The sequence below is a fragment of the Mya arenaria genome, chromosome 5 (assembly GCF_026914265.1).
Source record: "Mya arenaria isolate MELC-2E11 chromosome 5, ASM2691426v1".
Classification (NCBI taxonomy): Eukaryota; Metazoa; Mollusca; class Bivalvia; order Myida; family Myidae; genus Mya; species Mya arenaria.
This window is the reverse complement of record NC_069126.1, coordinates 80032608-80046977: the sequence shown is the minus strand read 5'-3', so window position 1 is coordinate 80046977 and position 14370 is coordinate 80032608. Positions and strand designations below refer to the sequence as shown.

Below are 14370 nucleotides of genomic sequence, written 5' to 3'. Positions count from 1 at the left end.
TCCGTGTATAGCACACAACTTCTGTGTATTGATCTTAATCCCTATGGCTATCAGATCTCAGATCAGAATGTCCTGTTGTGTAGTCCTGGAGGATTTATTATTGAAATGATCAAAACATCTTTTCTAATACGTTTCTGGTTTACCTTTTCAAAAAATAACACAATTATCAATATAATGCTTTAGAATGAGCATAAAGGCCCAGTAATGTCGGGCATTTTTATCCAAAGCTTAGCATTCCTGTTTATTACTCCGGTGCCACAGTCATGTGCAAAATTTCATGTGCACTGTGTATTGGATAATTTACATTTGGGCCGTTTTCAAAGAAAATGGGCTGAGCCGGTTATGATGGCCAAAAGCCATTGGTCTTTGACCTGATCGACAGTAACAGACACAGATGGCATTTAAGATTTGGACCAATAAATGTGTAATAACCCATGTTTTAGGGTAAGGTGGGAATGGGTTTATTCACCTTCAGAATGGTTACACTAAGCCTTTGAGCCGTTTCTAGGAAACCTTAATTATGTTTGCACATTGCATTACTGTCGAAGAACATTCTCCATCAAACCGGACATAGATTTGTTCATACAAGGATTTCAAGTGAAGATACTGTATTATTATTGGTCTCAGTGAGATCAGTGATATGTTGATACGCGTGTGCACTAGCGGATCCAGCCCCCTAAAACCGTTAAAGTTAACTTTTTTAAGTATATGAGAAAAAAAGTAATAGCATACTCCCAAAATGCACCATTGCAAAATGCACCTTAAAGCTGCACTCTCACAGATTGAACGTTTTGACATATTTGTTTTTATTTTTGGTCCTGGAACCAGCCGATTTTTGCGAGAATCCATGGAAACCAGTTATATAAGACTGCTGACAGAAATTAGATTGCAGATTTTTATATTTTTGTTCAAAAAATGATGTTTTATGCATTTTTCTTCAACAATTAGAAACGGTTAAAGTTAAAACGTGAGTAACGGTTTAAGCCATAAAACAATAATTTTCGAACGGAAATGTGCAAATCTGCGATTTGATCTTTTGTCAGCAATCTTTTGTCATTGGTTTGCAGATATTTACGCAAAAACTTGCTCTTTCCAAGACCAAAAAAAAAGTTGTAAAAATGGTATATCTGTGAGAGTGCATCTTTAAAGTGACTCGCTCATGGTTTGTAAAAATCACTTTTTTAATTACGAAATAAAGTATGGCAAATCATAAGGAGTGTTAAAACAAAAATATCAAAAGCTGGAACCCTTCAGCAAATGTTGATATTTGATATTTGCTCAAATATCGTCTTTGAAGACCACGATTTCATTAGGGTTAGTAACGCGATTGAAAATTAATAACGGCAGCGGTGTTGCGTGATTGTTTGATTGACATTATCGCGTGATGTTATCAATCTATCCTTGACAGGTCAACATCTCCTGGACCACCACTATTGTTAAAGTCCCGGTGGCCATGTGGACTAGCCGGCTCTTTTCTAATTTTTTCTTGACTTTACCGGCGAGGGTTAAACCCAAATACCTTTTTATGCTATAACGGTATTTTGTTCTGAAATTTCGATGTCATAGAGCAATATAATGATAAAACAAGTCTTTTCAGATGCATTATCGGGAATTGTTTTTTGGTCCAAAAACATGAGCGAGTCACTTTAACCCCATTGCCAACATTTTAAACTAAACAAATAACGGTTCTGAGAGAGGAACGCAAGTCAAAAGGTTATGCCCCTAAGTTACGCCCCTCTGAGGTCAAATCCTGGTTCCCGCCCTTGGGTCAATCTGCGCTGTTTTGTTTATTGTGTGTCTCTCGTTTAAGTTAACATTTGACTTATGATCTGAGGATTCGTAGGCGGTGTACTACTGGGCCTGACTTGTAGTTAACATAGTATTGTTACTTACTAAAATCGAAATCCAGGTTGAACTTGTCCGACAGCTGTCCATTTGCGCTACTACTTGCAAAACATTCATATTGTCCCAGGTCAGCATGGCCTATGTCATGAATAGTCAGGTGTGAGTAATAACTATCCAGCTCTTCCATGTATTTCCCCCGGGAGGACATATTTCCAATTTGCATGTTCCTAAACGTCCATTTAAAGACGACCTGAAACACAAAATGCACCAATGTTATGCCTTTCGCGTCTGCATGTGGACGCCTATCCTAAAGCTAGACGAGATGTATTTAAATACAATGTAGTTGGTCAAGCAGATGTCAACCCTTGTCATGGTTATAACGTAAGGTTCGTATTGTCTTTAACTATTTGAGTATTGCTATGCGCCAGTCAATTGTAACAACGCCACCCCCCCCCCCCCTGGTCCGGGGAATAGCGGGGACTTTGACTTTCGGTCTAGCCAATCCCGGGTAAAATCCCCGCCCTGCGGAAACAAACTGCTGGTAAAAACCTGCAAAACTGCCCCCGCTACCCCGGATACCTAGTTAAGGCCCATTCCCCGTTATTTTGGCGCGAAGACATGGCCACTGCATTCACTCGGCACTGCGGGGTCACCTGAAAGGTAAAAACACGACCCATTTCTCCCGCTATCCCCGGTATACCACCGGACCGAGGGGGGCGTGGTTACAATTGACTGGTGCATTACACACGCCACTCCTTACCGTCAGCCAAGTCATCCATCTTTTCTAAGCAACACACACTCGTCTCATTCTATTGTTTTCGCATTTCTGTGTAAAATAATCTATTGAACATTCTCACTTTCATATCAACCATCATTCACGCTGCTATTTGGGTAACATGGTTGACGTTTTTTGAGTATTTTCTAAAAAAATATATTATATATTTACTGCAAAAAAATTAAAATGCGTTATTATTTAATTTTGTATGTATTTATTGATTGTGTGTCTGTATTTTATAGTTGTGTGATGTGACGATGAGCTGTTTATGTTTAAATAAAAAAAAAAAATTCTGTTCGGTTCTGTTCAGTTCTGTTATCCTTAGTGTACCAACTGGCTTTTACAATAACAATACGACACTAGTGACTTGTCAAATACACCGACCGCTGTTGGTTTTATAGCGATAGCTGAAACATAGAACTATTTTGTTTCGCGATGCTACAACTATAACACAAAAATGTAAGTATACTTCTGGCGCCAAAATATACAGTTATAGCTGGCCCCAATTTCTCGAAACTTCTTAAGCTTAACAGGCTTAAGAAGTTAACTTCAATTAGCCGGAATACATACATGAATTGAATTTTGATAATTGAAAAATGGTGTATTGTGATAATCATCAAGATAATTTCTATCTAAAGTGTAAAAACTCGTAATGAAATTAATTTACGCAATTTAATGAAAACCAAAAATAATGAGATTAGCTTAATCACTATACGTGTTTTTCATTTTCATCGAGGCACCAAAATATTTCCATTTCTTTGCACACTCTTCGCCACTAGGCAGCCATACAAGCACATAGCGGGTCGCCGCGTCTCCTACAGGAGGCGCGGCGGCCCTTTTACTTTTGCACTTTTCTGGTGTTATAAAGAGTTATCAGTAAACTTAAATGATATTTCACTGTTTGAAACAGTGAAAATATCCAATTGATGTTTTTCACAGTTTTGACATTTTAGCCTGCTCTCAGCTGAAAATGAAGCGTCTGCGCCCTATTGCTCGAACACAATTCCAACGACATCATTTCCGAAATGAAGTTACGTGCGCATTCAAAATGGCGCATATATTTTCTAAAAAAGTGTAGTTAAATGACTTATAACTCCAATTTTAAGCTATAATAAAAAGAAAAAAAAGTCTGTTCATTGTAAGATTGCATCTTACTTAAACAAACAATTATCCTCTAAATATTTACAACGTACTGTTATACATTTAAGTCGTACCTTCAAATACATCTGTGGCTATAAAACATTGCCCTATTGGCTGTATTAAGTGTCGTGGGATAGAAAAGAATAAACAATCAAATTCAGATATTAAAACAAAATATTTAGATACAAGATATCCGGCCGCGAAACCCTAGCTCTTTGTAAGAGACCTACTGGCTCATAGCGTGCTCTGTGTATAGCAACGATACATGGAATACATAACGATCACAAGGTTTAATTTAAACCTTTTTAATCACAAAGAATATGAAAGTTGGTTGCTTAGTTTAGTAGCTAGGGTGTTAACATGGCAACCAAGTTTGCATATTAAGTGTCAAGAACTGTAGATTTTTTTTATCAAAATGATGCATACAATATTTTTAAGCAACAAATAAGACATTTTACTGATGAAACCATTGTTTAAAATTTGGAATATCCTATCAAAATACTATTTATGTAAGAAGTCTTATTGTATTTACATCCTTTTCATCGAAGTCATCAGCTTCACACTCAAGAACGACATTGTCTCCGAGTTGCGGGTTTGTGTCGTCGTTTTCCCGGTGTACCGACACCGAAGGAGGTGATGCAGTCGAGGTGCCTAGCAAGACAACCAGAAGCACACCTGAAAGGGGAGTAAAGAAAACACATGATATACTTATATAGATATGATTTAAGTCATATCGTGGAATACTCCGGTGTGCTGAAGGGTGGCTATCGGAACTCCTCGGTCATCTACGCCATACGGCGAGGAATATATGCCGGTGCATTAGTAAAAACAGTGACAAAACTGGGTTACAACCCGGTGCATACGTAAAGACAGTTACACAAGTGGGATACATGCCGGTGCATAAGTAAAAGCGGTGACAAAACTGGGATACATGTCGGTACATTAGTAAAAGCAGTGACAAAACTGTGGTACGTGCCGGTGCATTAGTAAAAGTGGTGACAAAACTGGGGTACGTGCCGGTGCATTAGTAAAAGCAGTGACAAAACGGGGACACATGCCGGTGCATAAGTAAAAGCAGTTACACAAGTGGGATACGTGCCGGTGCATAAGTAAAAGCGATGACAAAACTGGGAAACATGTCGGTACATTAGTAAAAACAGTGACAAAACTTGGGTACGTGCCGGCGAATTAGTAAAAGCGGTGACAAAACTGGGTTACATGTCGGTACATAAGAAAAAGCAGTGACAAAACAGGTGTACGTGCCGGTGCATTAGTAAAAGCAGTGACCAAACTGGGATAAATGCCGGTGCATTAGTAAAAGCGGTGACAAAACTGGGATAATGTCGGGACATAAGTAAAAGCAGTGACAACACTGGGATACATGCCGATGCATAAGTAAAAGGGGTAACAAAAATTGGATACAGGTCGGTACATAAGTAAAAGCGGTGACAAAACTGGGATACGTGCCAGTGCATAAGTAAAAGCAGTAACAAAAGTGGGGTACGTGCCGGTGCATAAGTAAAAGCAGTGACAAAACTGGGATAAATGCCGGTACATAAGTAAAAGCAGTGAAACAACTGTGATACATGCCGATGCGTAAGTAAAAGTAGTGACAAAACTGGGATACATGTCGGTACATAAGTAAAAGCGGTGACAAAACGGGGATACGTGCCAGTGCATAAGAAAAAGCAGTGACACAACTGGGAACAAGCCGGTGCAAAAGTAAAAGCAAATCCAAAACTGGGATAAAAGCCGGTGAATAATTTAAAGCAGTAACAACACTCGGATACAAGCCGGTTCATTAGAAAAAGCATTTACAAAACTGGGATATGCCGGTGCATTAGTAAAAGCAATTATAAAACTGGGATAAGCCGGTACATTAGTAAAACAGTTAAAAAACTGGGATATGCCGGTGCATTAGTAAAAGCAATTGCAAAACTTGGATATATAACGGTGCATTAGTAAAAGTAGTTACAAAATTGGGATATATGTCGGTTCATTAGTAAAAGCAATTACAAAACTGGGATACATTACGGTGCATAAGTAAAAGCAGTGACAAATCTTGGATACAAGCCGGTGCATTAGTAAAAGCAGTTACAAAACTGGGATTTAAGTCGGTGCATAAGTAAAAGCAGTGACAAATCTTGGATACAAGCCGGTGCATTAGTAAAAGCAGTTACAAAACTGGGATATGCCGGTGCAATAGTAAAAACAGTTACAAAACTGGGATTTGCCGGTGCATTTGTAAAATCGGTGACAAAACTGGGATACGTGCTGGTGCATTAGTAAAAGGTGTGACAAAACTGGGATTTATGCCTGTGCATTAGTAAAAGCTGTGACAAAACTGGGATATGTGCCGGTGCATAAGTAAAAGCAGTGAGAACTGGGGTACATGCCGGTGCATTAGTAAAAGCAGTTACATGCCGATGAATGAGTAAAAGCGGTGACAAAACTGGGATATGTTCCGGTGCATAAGTAAAAGCAGTGACAAAACTTGGATACGTACCGATGCATTTGTAAAAGCAGTTACAAAATTAATGATAATGGTATTAATGAATTAATTTTAGTGTTCTAACGTTTAATGTTTATTACTATGCTCAGTTTTTTCCCTGTGATATGATATATAATTATTAATGCAATAAACATTACGATTCTTATGAGTATATTCCTAAGACTTTACTTTTCTATATTGAAATTAAGGTAAACCTTCAATATATATCCAAGATTGTTAACGAAGGCAAATGGCCGATGTGCTCCGACTGAGAGATTGGATTAAAGCTTATTTTAGTTTCGCAGTATATAGAACCTTTATCAGTGTGTGTATACCACGTGATAAATTACGTCATATATGCAATGTCGGAACGCAACATTTTGCTTAAAATGAAGACTTAAATCAAAGATAACTTTTCTTTAACAACACCATTTTAAATGAAACAAAGGGCAGTCTATGCCGCTAAAAGAGCCCCGCATTTTTTATTTCCGAAATTTGATGAAGAAATTAGTTTCATTAAACACTTCGACAAATCTGTTTCCAAAACAATGTTTTGACAGTGCTCCGTCAGACGGCCGTGTTGTGAAAAAGTTTATCGAAGTGTTTAAAGAAACTAAACTCCCAATCAAACTCTGGTAAAAGACCGAAGGTGGGGCTCCGTAAGCGTCGTAGACTGCGCTTTGTTTCATTTAAAATGCTGAAGAAATAGTAAAGTTATCTTTGTTTGAAGTCTTTTTCAAATCAAAATATTGCCTTCCGACGTAGCATTTATGACGCAATTTATCACGTGGTATACACACACTGTTTATGGAGAGCACGGGCCTCAAGAGAGTGATACGAGGTACGCAAAAAATGTATTGTTTGATATGCAGACCAGAAAAGGGGTGAAATACTATTCGGTATGCAGTATTCTGGTTGAAAATGTTGAATTATTCTGTACTCAGGAGGGAAGGCATTCGGCCTTTTTTATCGGGAACAACCTCGGATGCGTTCGGAGATCCTCGGGCTATCTTTTATTGAAAACAACCTTGGATGTTTATGGACTGTTTAGAATGTCAGGAATCGGGTCGTTTAAAGTCCGCTGGAAGTTAATCGCGTAGTAATTTAATTTAGCAGTTAAACTTAATGACTTTACTCTTGGGAATCTTAATTATGTTTGCAATATTACACTTACTGGCAACAAATTTGAACCTAGATCAACAAATATAAGCTAAAACACTACATTTATTTAATTATATAATAAAAAAACGAACTGCTTTGAGTGATGTACCGGCATACATCCGAGGTTGTTTTCGATAAAAAATGGCCGAGGAGTTCCGATTGGGGGAAGGGAGTTACACCACCATCAGGTCTACCAAACAGACAGAGATAAATGTAAATTGAAAACAAGATAGGAATGGAACTACACAACCTAGCATAGGGCGAGAGTGCTTTAGTTGTATATATGGCCGCCTCCCACCCATGAGGTTTTTGGTTCGATCCCACCAGGTATACATTCTCATGGCCTTTCAAATAGGACACAGTACTGATTTCAACCCAGGAAACGGAATCGAGATTGATCTTATAAGCTATCAGCTTTCGTCAAAATCGAGCTTAAATAAATTAGTTTAAACCAATTGAGTGGTGGAACGGTGTTCGATGACCTTTGCAAGACAGCTACTCAACAGTCTTAAATTAATGTAAATTGAACCCTCTATGTATATGCTAAAGGTCATTTTAGCGATCTATATTGATTTAAAGGTACTGGGTTTGCGCTCGAAGTTACCTAGAAAAACAGCCACCAACCAGGGTGCAACATTTTGGGATAGTAAGGATTTGACCAAATTTAACAAAAGAAGATTTTATCAGATTATAGATTAAAAAGCATTCACATTTTTTTTCGGAAAAGTCTTTCGACATTATAACTTTGTTTGTGTCAAAATGTCCCAGACTACCTAATCAACTACGTCTTAAAGATATTAAAAAAGTAATGAAAAATGTGGATCAAATTCATTTCCTGGTTACAAAAAGCAGCCAGGATTGATATTCAATACACTTTTTGACTAATGTATTAAAGCTGCACTCTCACAATTTGAATGTTTTTACAACTTTTTTAGTTGGTCTTTGAATGAGCAAATCTTTGCGTAAATGTCTGGACACCAGTATATAAAATTCTGATTAAAAAGCAGATCGCAGTTTTTCATACATACGTTCGAAAATTGATGCCTTATCGCTAAAAGCGTTACTGAAGCTTTAAGGAAAATGTATTTTTCGGCAGTTTACCAAACAATTGAGATCTGTTCTATTGTCAGGTATCTTATATTATCTGTTCTATTTTGAGTAACCATATATGACTGAATTGAAGGCACTGATGCCAAAATCAGCTGATTAGGAGACAAAAAGAAAAGAAAAAGCTCAAAAATGTCAATCTGTGAGAGTGCAACTTAAAGAACAGCTGGGGCATAATCACCTATGAGTGACTAACTGGCCATTGTTAATTATTTATACTCATTGTACATATGACGTTTATTGCTTATAAATCTGTCAGAAAAAGTGTTTGAAGATCTTCGATCGTTTGGTTGAGTCAGTCCCCTAATGATATGTTTATTGGATACAGAGATACAGGTCGATGTATCAGTTACAGTAATTACAGTTTCTTCTAAAGATCTTCTACATGTAAATAATACATGTACTCCCTTTTTGACCCAACGAACTAAATAAAGGTCACCTTTTAACTAAATAAATAAATTGGTCTAATGGCAGCCTGAAATAACAATATCTTTACAAATCAAATGTAAACATACATCAAATCCGACTATATAGCGATCTGAGGAGAGTATTAAGAACTATTTATTCGATATTTTCTACTGGATATCTGCACTTGTCCTTATTTAAAGTTATAATATCCGTCAATGGTTTCGAAACAGTGACAACAGAAAAAAGTTTACAAATATTTTAAACTATGTGATGTTTATTAAATGTTGGTTTGTGGTTAAAATCACCTATGCGAAAACAGTTATAGCTTTAAGTGCAATTTTCATAATCGTTTGTTATGTTGAAACATATTGTTCAATTAATTACATTTATTTTACATCTTAGTGGTTATTTTTTCCACAACATTATTGAATGTGAAATCAATGTTAATGTTTGTACTGAATATATATATTCATGCATTAATAAATAAATAAAATCGCTTTAATTTGTATTTTGTGTCTTCAAGTATTTAATATAAGCGTTTGTCGGTTAAGGCTGATCTGATCTATGCCAATTTCTAGGACAAACAATCATATGACGATGAATCTGTACATACCTTTCAAGTGATATCGATGATTTCGATCCATTATAAATCCTCCGAAAAATATTTGTTTTTCCTTAACTCCAGAAACTCATTATTCCAAAATTGTAAACCACTAAAATTAATATCTCTTAGATCACAATTTACACTAAAATATTTCCTAAAGCGCCATTTTTTGTGAAACTATATTCGGTAAGCTGATCGGTGTATTCCGTTTTAGCCGAAAGCCTAAAAATAGAAATTCAATTGTTCAAACAGTCACGACTGCTTAAACTATCCGGGTACGAACTGGATATTTATTATGCTATCAAAATGTATGTTTAAAGGCTCTTAAACATCGGGTGATCGATTTTGCTATTCGATTGCGAAATAGCAAAAATTAAGCCGGTATTATATCTATTTCGTATTCCGTTTAATATCAATAGGACAATTATATTTAATTAACATGTTTATTTTTTATTTTTAATACGTAAACAAATTATTAAACTAACATTTCTTAAACACAACATTTGCAAATTTCAAAAACGTTTTCTTTCACATTTTCACCTTAAGCACTTTAGATTATTTAAATAAACTAAACACAAACACGCTTACATTTAAACCATATATAGATGAGATGCAAGTTGGAGACAGTATACATGTATATGGCTATTAGTAAAAAGTAAATAAATCGTCAGATTTAGCGACTGGATAGATACCTTTCCGGTCTAACGATTTTCATTTCACCTTCGTAGATCTTCGGTAAGTGTCGTGTGTTTCCGTAAGCTATATACGTTTAGTAATTTTACTTCCGAACTGCATCGACATCTTTCGTAATGATAATATAAACCTCCCGTAGCCCAAGGTTATGTCGTGTGCAAATTTCATCGTATCTGATCTGAATGCATTTACAGTTTTCCATTTTACTTTCCAAAGTGAGCGTATTTATATGATAAAATAATCTAATACCCATTACATACATCAGCATTAAATTGACAAATACAATACCAGCTATCAGCCAATGACGTTTACGGTACGTCAACCGCTGCAGTGTAAGATATAATGCATAATATGTCTGTCAATTTGGTTATTGTCATATATATCTCACCCACGCACCCACGTGCATACACTACACTACACGCACGCGCGTAACCGAGCACGCGCACACGAGCACGCACACGCACACACGCACGCAAGCACACACACACACACACACGCACACACGCACACGCACACACACACACACACACACACACACGACAAAAACAGCTCTGTATGATATTTTATGTTCAGTTTAAGTGTAAACCTGCCATTGTAAGCGTTTGTTTTCATATTTTCATTTATTAGATGCAATCCACCTTGATAGGGAGCCTGCTTTGTTCTTCATTAGCATACTGACAGACAGACAGACAGACAGGCTGGCGGACGGATGGGCGGGCTTTCGGGCGGACGAACGGACTGACGGACGGGACGGGACGGGACGGGACGGACGGACGGACGGACGGACGGACGGAATGATAGATAGACAGACAGACATTTTATTTCGACAAGTACAATATACATCGTCAAAAACCCATATGTTTATAATTATCAATGTCAACGTTTATGCTTAGTAACAAACAATGTAGTAAAAACGAACATATATACCAAAAAATAACAGAAAAGTTAATACGTAAATACGTTACAATAAATTTGTCAAATACTGTAAATGTTAGAATCTATCTAAGTCAGAGGATAAACAATTTTTACCATATTAAGCTCTAACATTAATTAAAGAGGGTCTTACTTTAAGAGAGTCTTTAACAAACATGCATGATAGTTTAATAAGCTCAGTTCTATTATTTGTTTGCAGCATTTGTATATATTTAAATACAGACGGTCTTACATAATAGCATTTCTTAATATATAGCTTTGTAATATCATTAAAAGACAAAAGCACACAGATAAAATGCAATTGAATAACGTATAGTTGTATATTTTACTTAACCAAGTACATAAAATTGCATTTTATTTTTATAATGAAAATAATGTCCCTCAGATATATCGATTTCATACTTACAATTCAGGGTATATCTTATGCTAAATTTCCATTTCTAGCTGATGATAACTAAAATGGATGATGATTTATTTTGTTGCCTAGCAACAGTTATTAATGTTCAGAAAAGTAATTCATATAATTTGTTAGTTACTAAGTAAGACAACAAAACTGCTTTAAAATTGACATTATCAAGGATATCAAAATCAAATGATATATGTCATCAGTGATCAGCATTCATTTAAAATTAACATTCTCAGTTTTCAAATTTGAGTCGATTGAACATAATATGTAAATCGAAATTGATGTTAATGCCGAAAAAGTTATTTTTCTAAATGCGTAATTAACGCTTTTAGCCAAAAAAACATTAATTTTCAAACGTTTATATGAAGACTGCGATCTGATATTTTGTCAGAAGACTTATATCACTGGTTTCAAGAAAACTGACTTTAAATTGGATCAGTCCAAGACAAAATATAATTAAGTTGGCAAAATGGCAAATCTGTGAGAGTGCAGCTTTAAATTATGAGTATCTTAAATGAGGACAAAATATATCGTGTGCTTTTCAACTTTTGATTTCACTTATATTGAAAGTCCGGGCAAAAGCGGTGACTTTGACTTTGGGTCCAGCCAGTCCCAGTTAAAATCACCACCCTGCGGAGACAAACTACTGGTAAAATCCCCGCCAAATGCCCACGCACCCCGTGGACTTCCTAGGTAAGGCCCATTCCCTATTTTCGGCGCGAAAACAAAAACACCGCATACATTCGGCACTGCGGGGCCACCTGGAAGGTAGAAACACGGCCAATTTCCCCGATATACCACGGACCTGGGTGGGGAGCGTGGTTTAAATTGACTGGTGAATAATGATCACCTCTATGTATGTACAATGGATTATCGTGTTGACGTTGTTAAAATCATCGCCTGTTGTTGTTGATTACACGTCTTTAATATCGGCCCGTTTGTATGGTTACTTTTGCTCTTCTATATCTTGAAATAAAGATGTATATCCATTATTATATTTATGCTGTCCAATTATTTTATTTCTTATGAGAATTCTGGCCTTCGAACCTCTGTGTATTTCAATAAAAACATCACATGGAAAAGGCATCATTAAATGGTTTAACTTACACAAGAGCGAATTTAATTTATCATTAATCTCATTATTAAATTGTTTTGATAATTTAAATAATCATCACTGGTCATATCATAAAGCTTTTACCGTTTAACGCCGGCAGTTTGAAACGTTCTTAGACAATCAAAACAGTAAGGGAAATAACTTTTCAGACGGTCAGCAGGGAAACAGTCAACAGTTCGCGACGGTGGTTTTTTTACGCATTGGGGATTGCATTTTTTTTTATACAATACCTTATAACTAAATGTTTTCACCGCTGTGATTCTTAGCTTAAATCCAAATTAGTTTTTTTAATTTCGCGAGTAATTATTCAGGAAAAAACGTTTACAGGAACACATAATTCTTAAACTGTATTTGTAAGTGAGTAGCAGATACCAGATTGATAAATTGTCCGATTGATTTATTAACTATTTAATTAATTGGTTAGTTGATTGATTAATTGATTGATTGATTGATTGATAGTCTAATTAAGGCAAATACAAATTGAATTTCGACATATTTTTTGTGATCGGGTAAAGGTGTAAATCTGTGCTGCTCGTCAGTGCTCGTCAGTGCTGTACGTAAACTGTCAAATGGACTGTCCTCGTTGTTGTAGAATGCAACTCTGGGTATATTAAAAGTATAATCGGGAAAAAAAAACATATTGGCGGGTGGGGTGAGCGGGGTCATACTAGGGAGTAAACCGGTGCTGCTAGTCATTGCTGTACGTAAACAAAGTGCTGTAGAATGCCAATGCGGGTGTATTGGCAGTGTTTTTCGGAATAAAAAATATTGGCGGGTGGGGTGAGCGGGGGCAGCAGACCAGGGTGCAGTGCGCTGCTCGGTGGCAATGGTGTGCGAAAACTGCCCCGGGCACTATCCCCAGTGCTGTAGAATGCCAATGCGGGTGTATTGGCAGTGTTTTTCGGAATAAAAAATATTGGCGGGTGGGGTGAGCGGGGGCAGCAGACCAGGGTGCAGTGCGCTGCTCGGTGGCAATGGTGTGCGAAAACCGCCCCGGGCACTATCCCCAGTGCTGTAGAATGCCAATGCGGGTGTATTGGCAGTGTTTTTCGGAATAAAAAATATTGGCGGGTGGGGTGAGCGGGGGCAGCAGACCAGGGTGCAGTGCGCTGCTCGGTGGCAATGGTGTGCGAAAACTGCCCCGGGCACTATCCCCAGTGCTGTAGAATGCCAATGCGGGTGTATTGGCAGTGTTTTTCGGAATAAAAAATATTGGCGGGTGGGGTGAGCGGGGGCAGCAGACCAGGGTGCAGTGCGCTGCTCGGTGGCAATGGTGTGCGAAAACCGCCCCGGGCACTATCCCCAGTGCTGTAGAATGCCAATGCGGGTGTATTGGCAGTGTTTTTCGGAATAAAAAATATTGGCGGGTGGGGTGAGCGGGGGCAGCAGACCAGGGTGCAGTGCGCTGCTCGGTGGCAATGGTGTGCGAAAACCTGCCCCGGGCACTATCCCCAGTGCTGTAGAATGCCAATGCGGGTGTATTGGCAGTGTTTTTCGGAATAAAAAATATTGGCGGGTGGGGTGAGCGGGGGCAGCAGACCAGGGTGCAGTGCGCTGCTCGGTGGCAATGGTGTGCGAAAACCGCCCCGGGCACTATCCCCAGTGCTGTAGAATGCCAATGCGGGTGTATTGGCAGTGTTTTTCGGAATAAAAAATATTGGCGGGTGGGGTGAGCGGGGGCAGCAGACCAGGG

The 14370-nt window shown here is 37.8% G+C and overlaps 1 protein-coding gene across 3 annotated transcripts in view; it reads right to left on the bottom strand.

The window, feature by feature from the left end:
• LOC128236281 (proto-oncogene tyrosine-protein kinase receptor Ret-like) overlaps positions 1-10215 on the bottom strand; it is a 39000-nt gene extending 28785 nt beyond the window's left edge. The window contains exons 1-4 of one of the 3 annotated variants that reach the window (XM_052951164.1): positions 10120-10215; positions 9541-9753; positions 4293-4435; positions 1894-2095 (exon numbers count right to left, since the gene is read on the bottom strand). In XM_052951164.1, the coding sequence (XP_052807124.1) occupies positions 1894-2095; positions 4293-4435; positions 9541-9571 (376 nt within the window). In that variant the 5' untranslated portion in view covers positions 9572-9753; positions 10120-10215. Of the gene's footprint in view, positions 1-1893; positions 2096-4292; positions 4436-9540; positions 9793-10119 lie in introns of those variants that run through there. The other 2 variants (XM_052951166.1, XM_052951165.1) reach the window with 2 other exon arrangements.
• Between the last annotated feature and the right edge of the window lie 4155 nt (positions 10216-14370).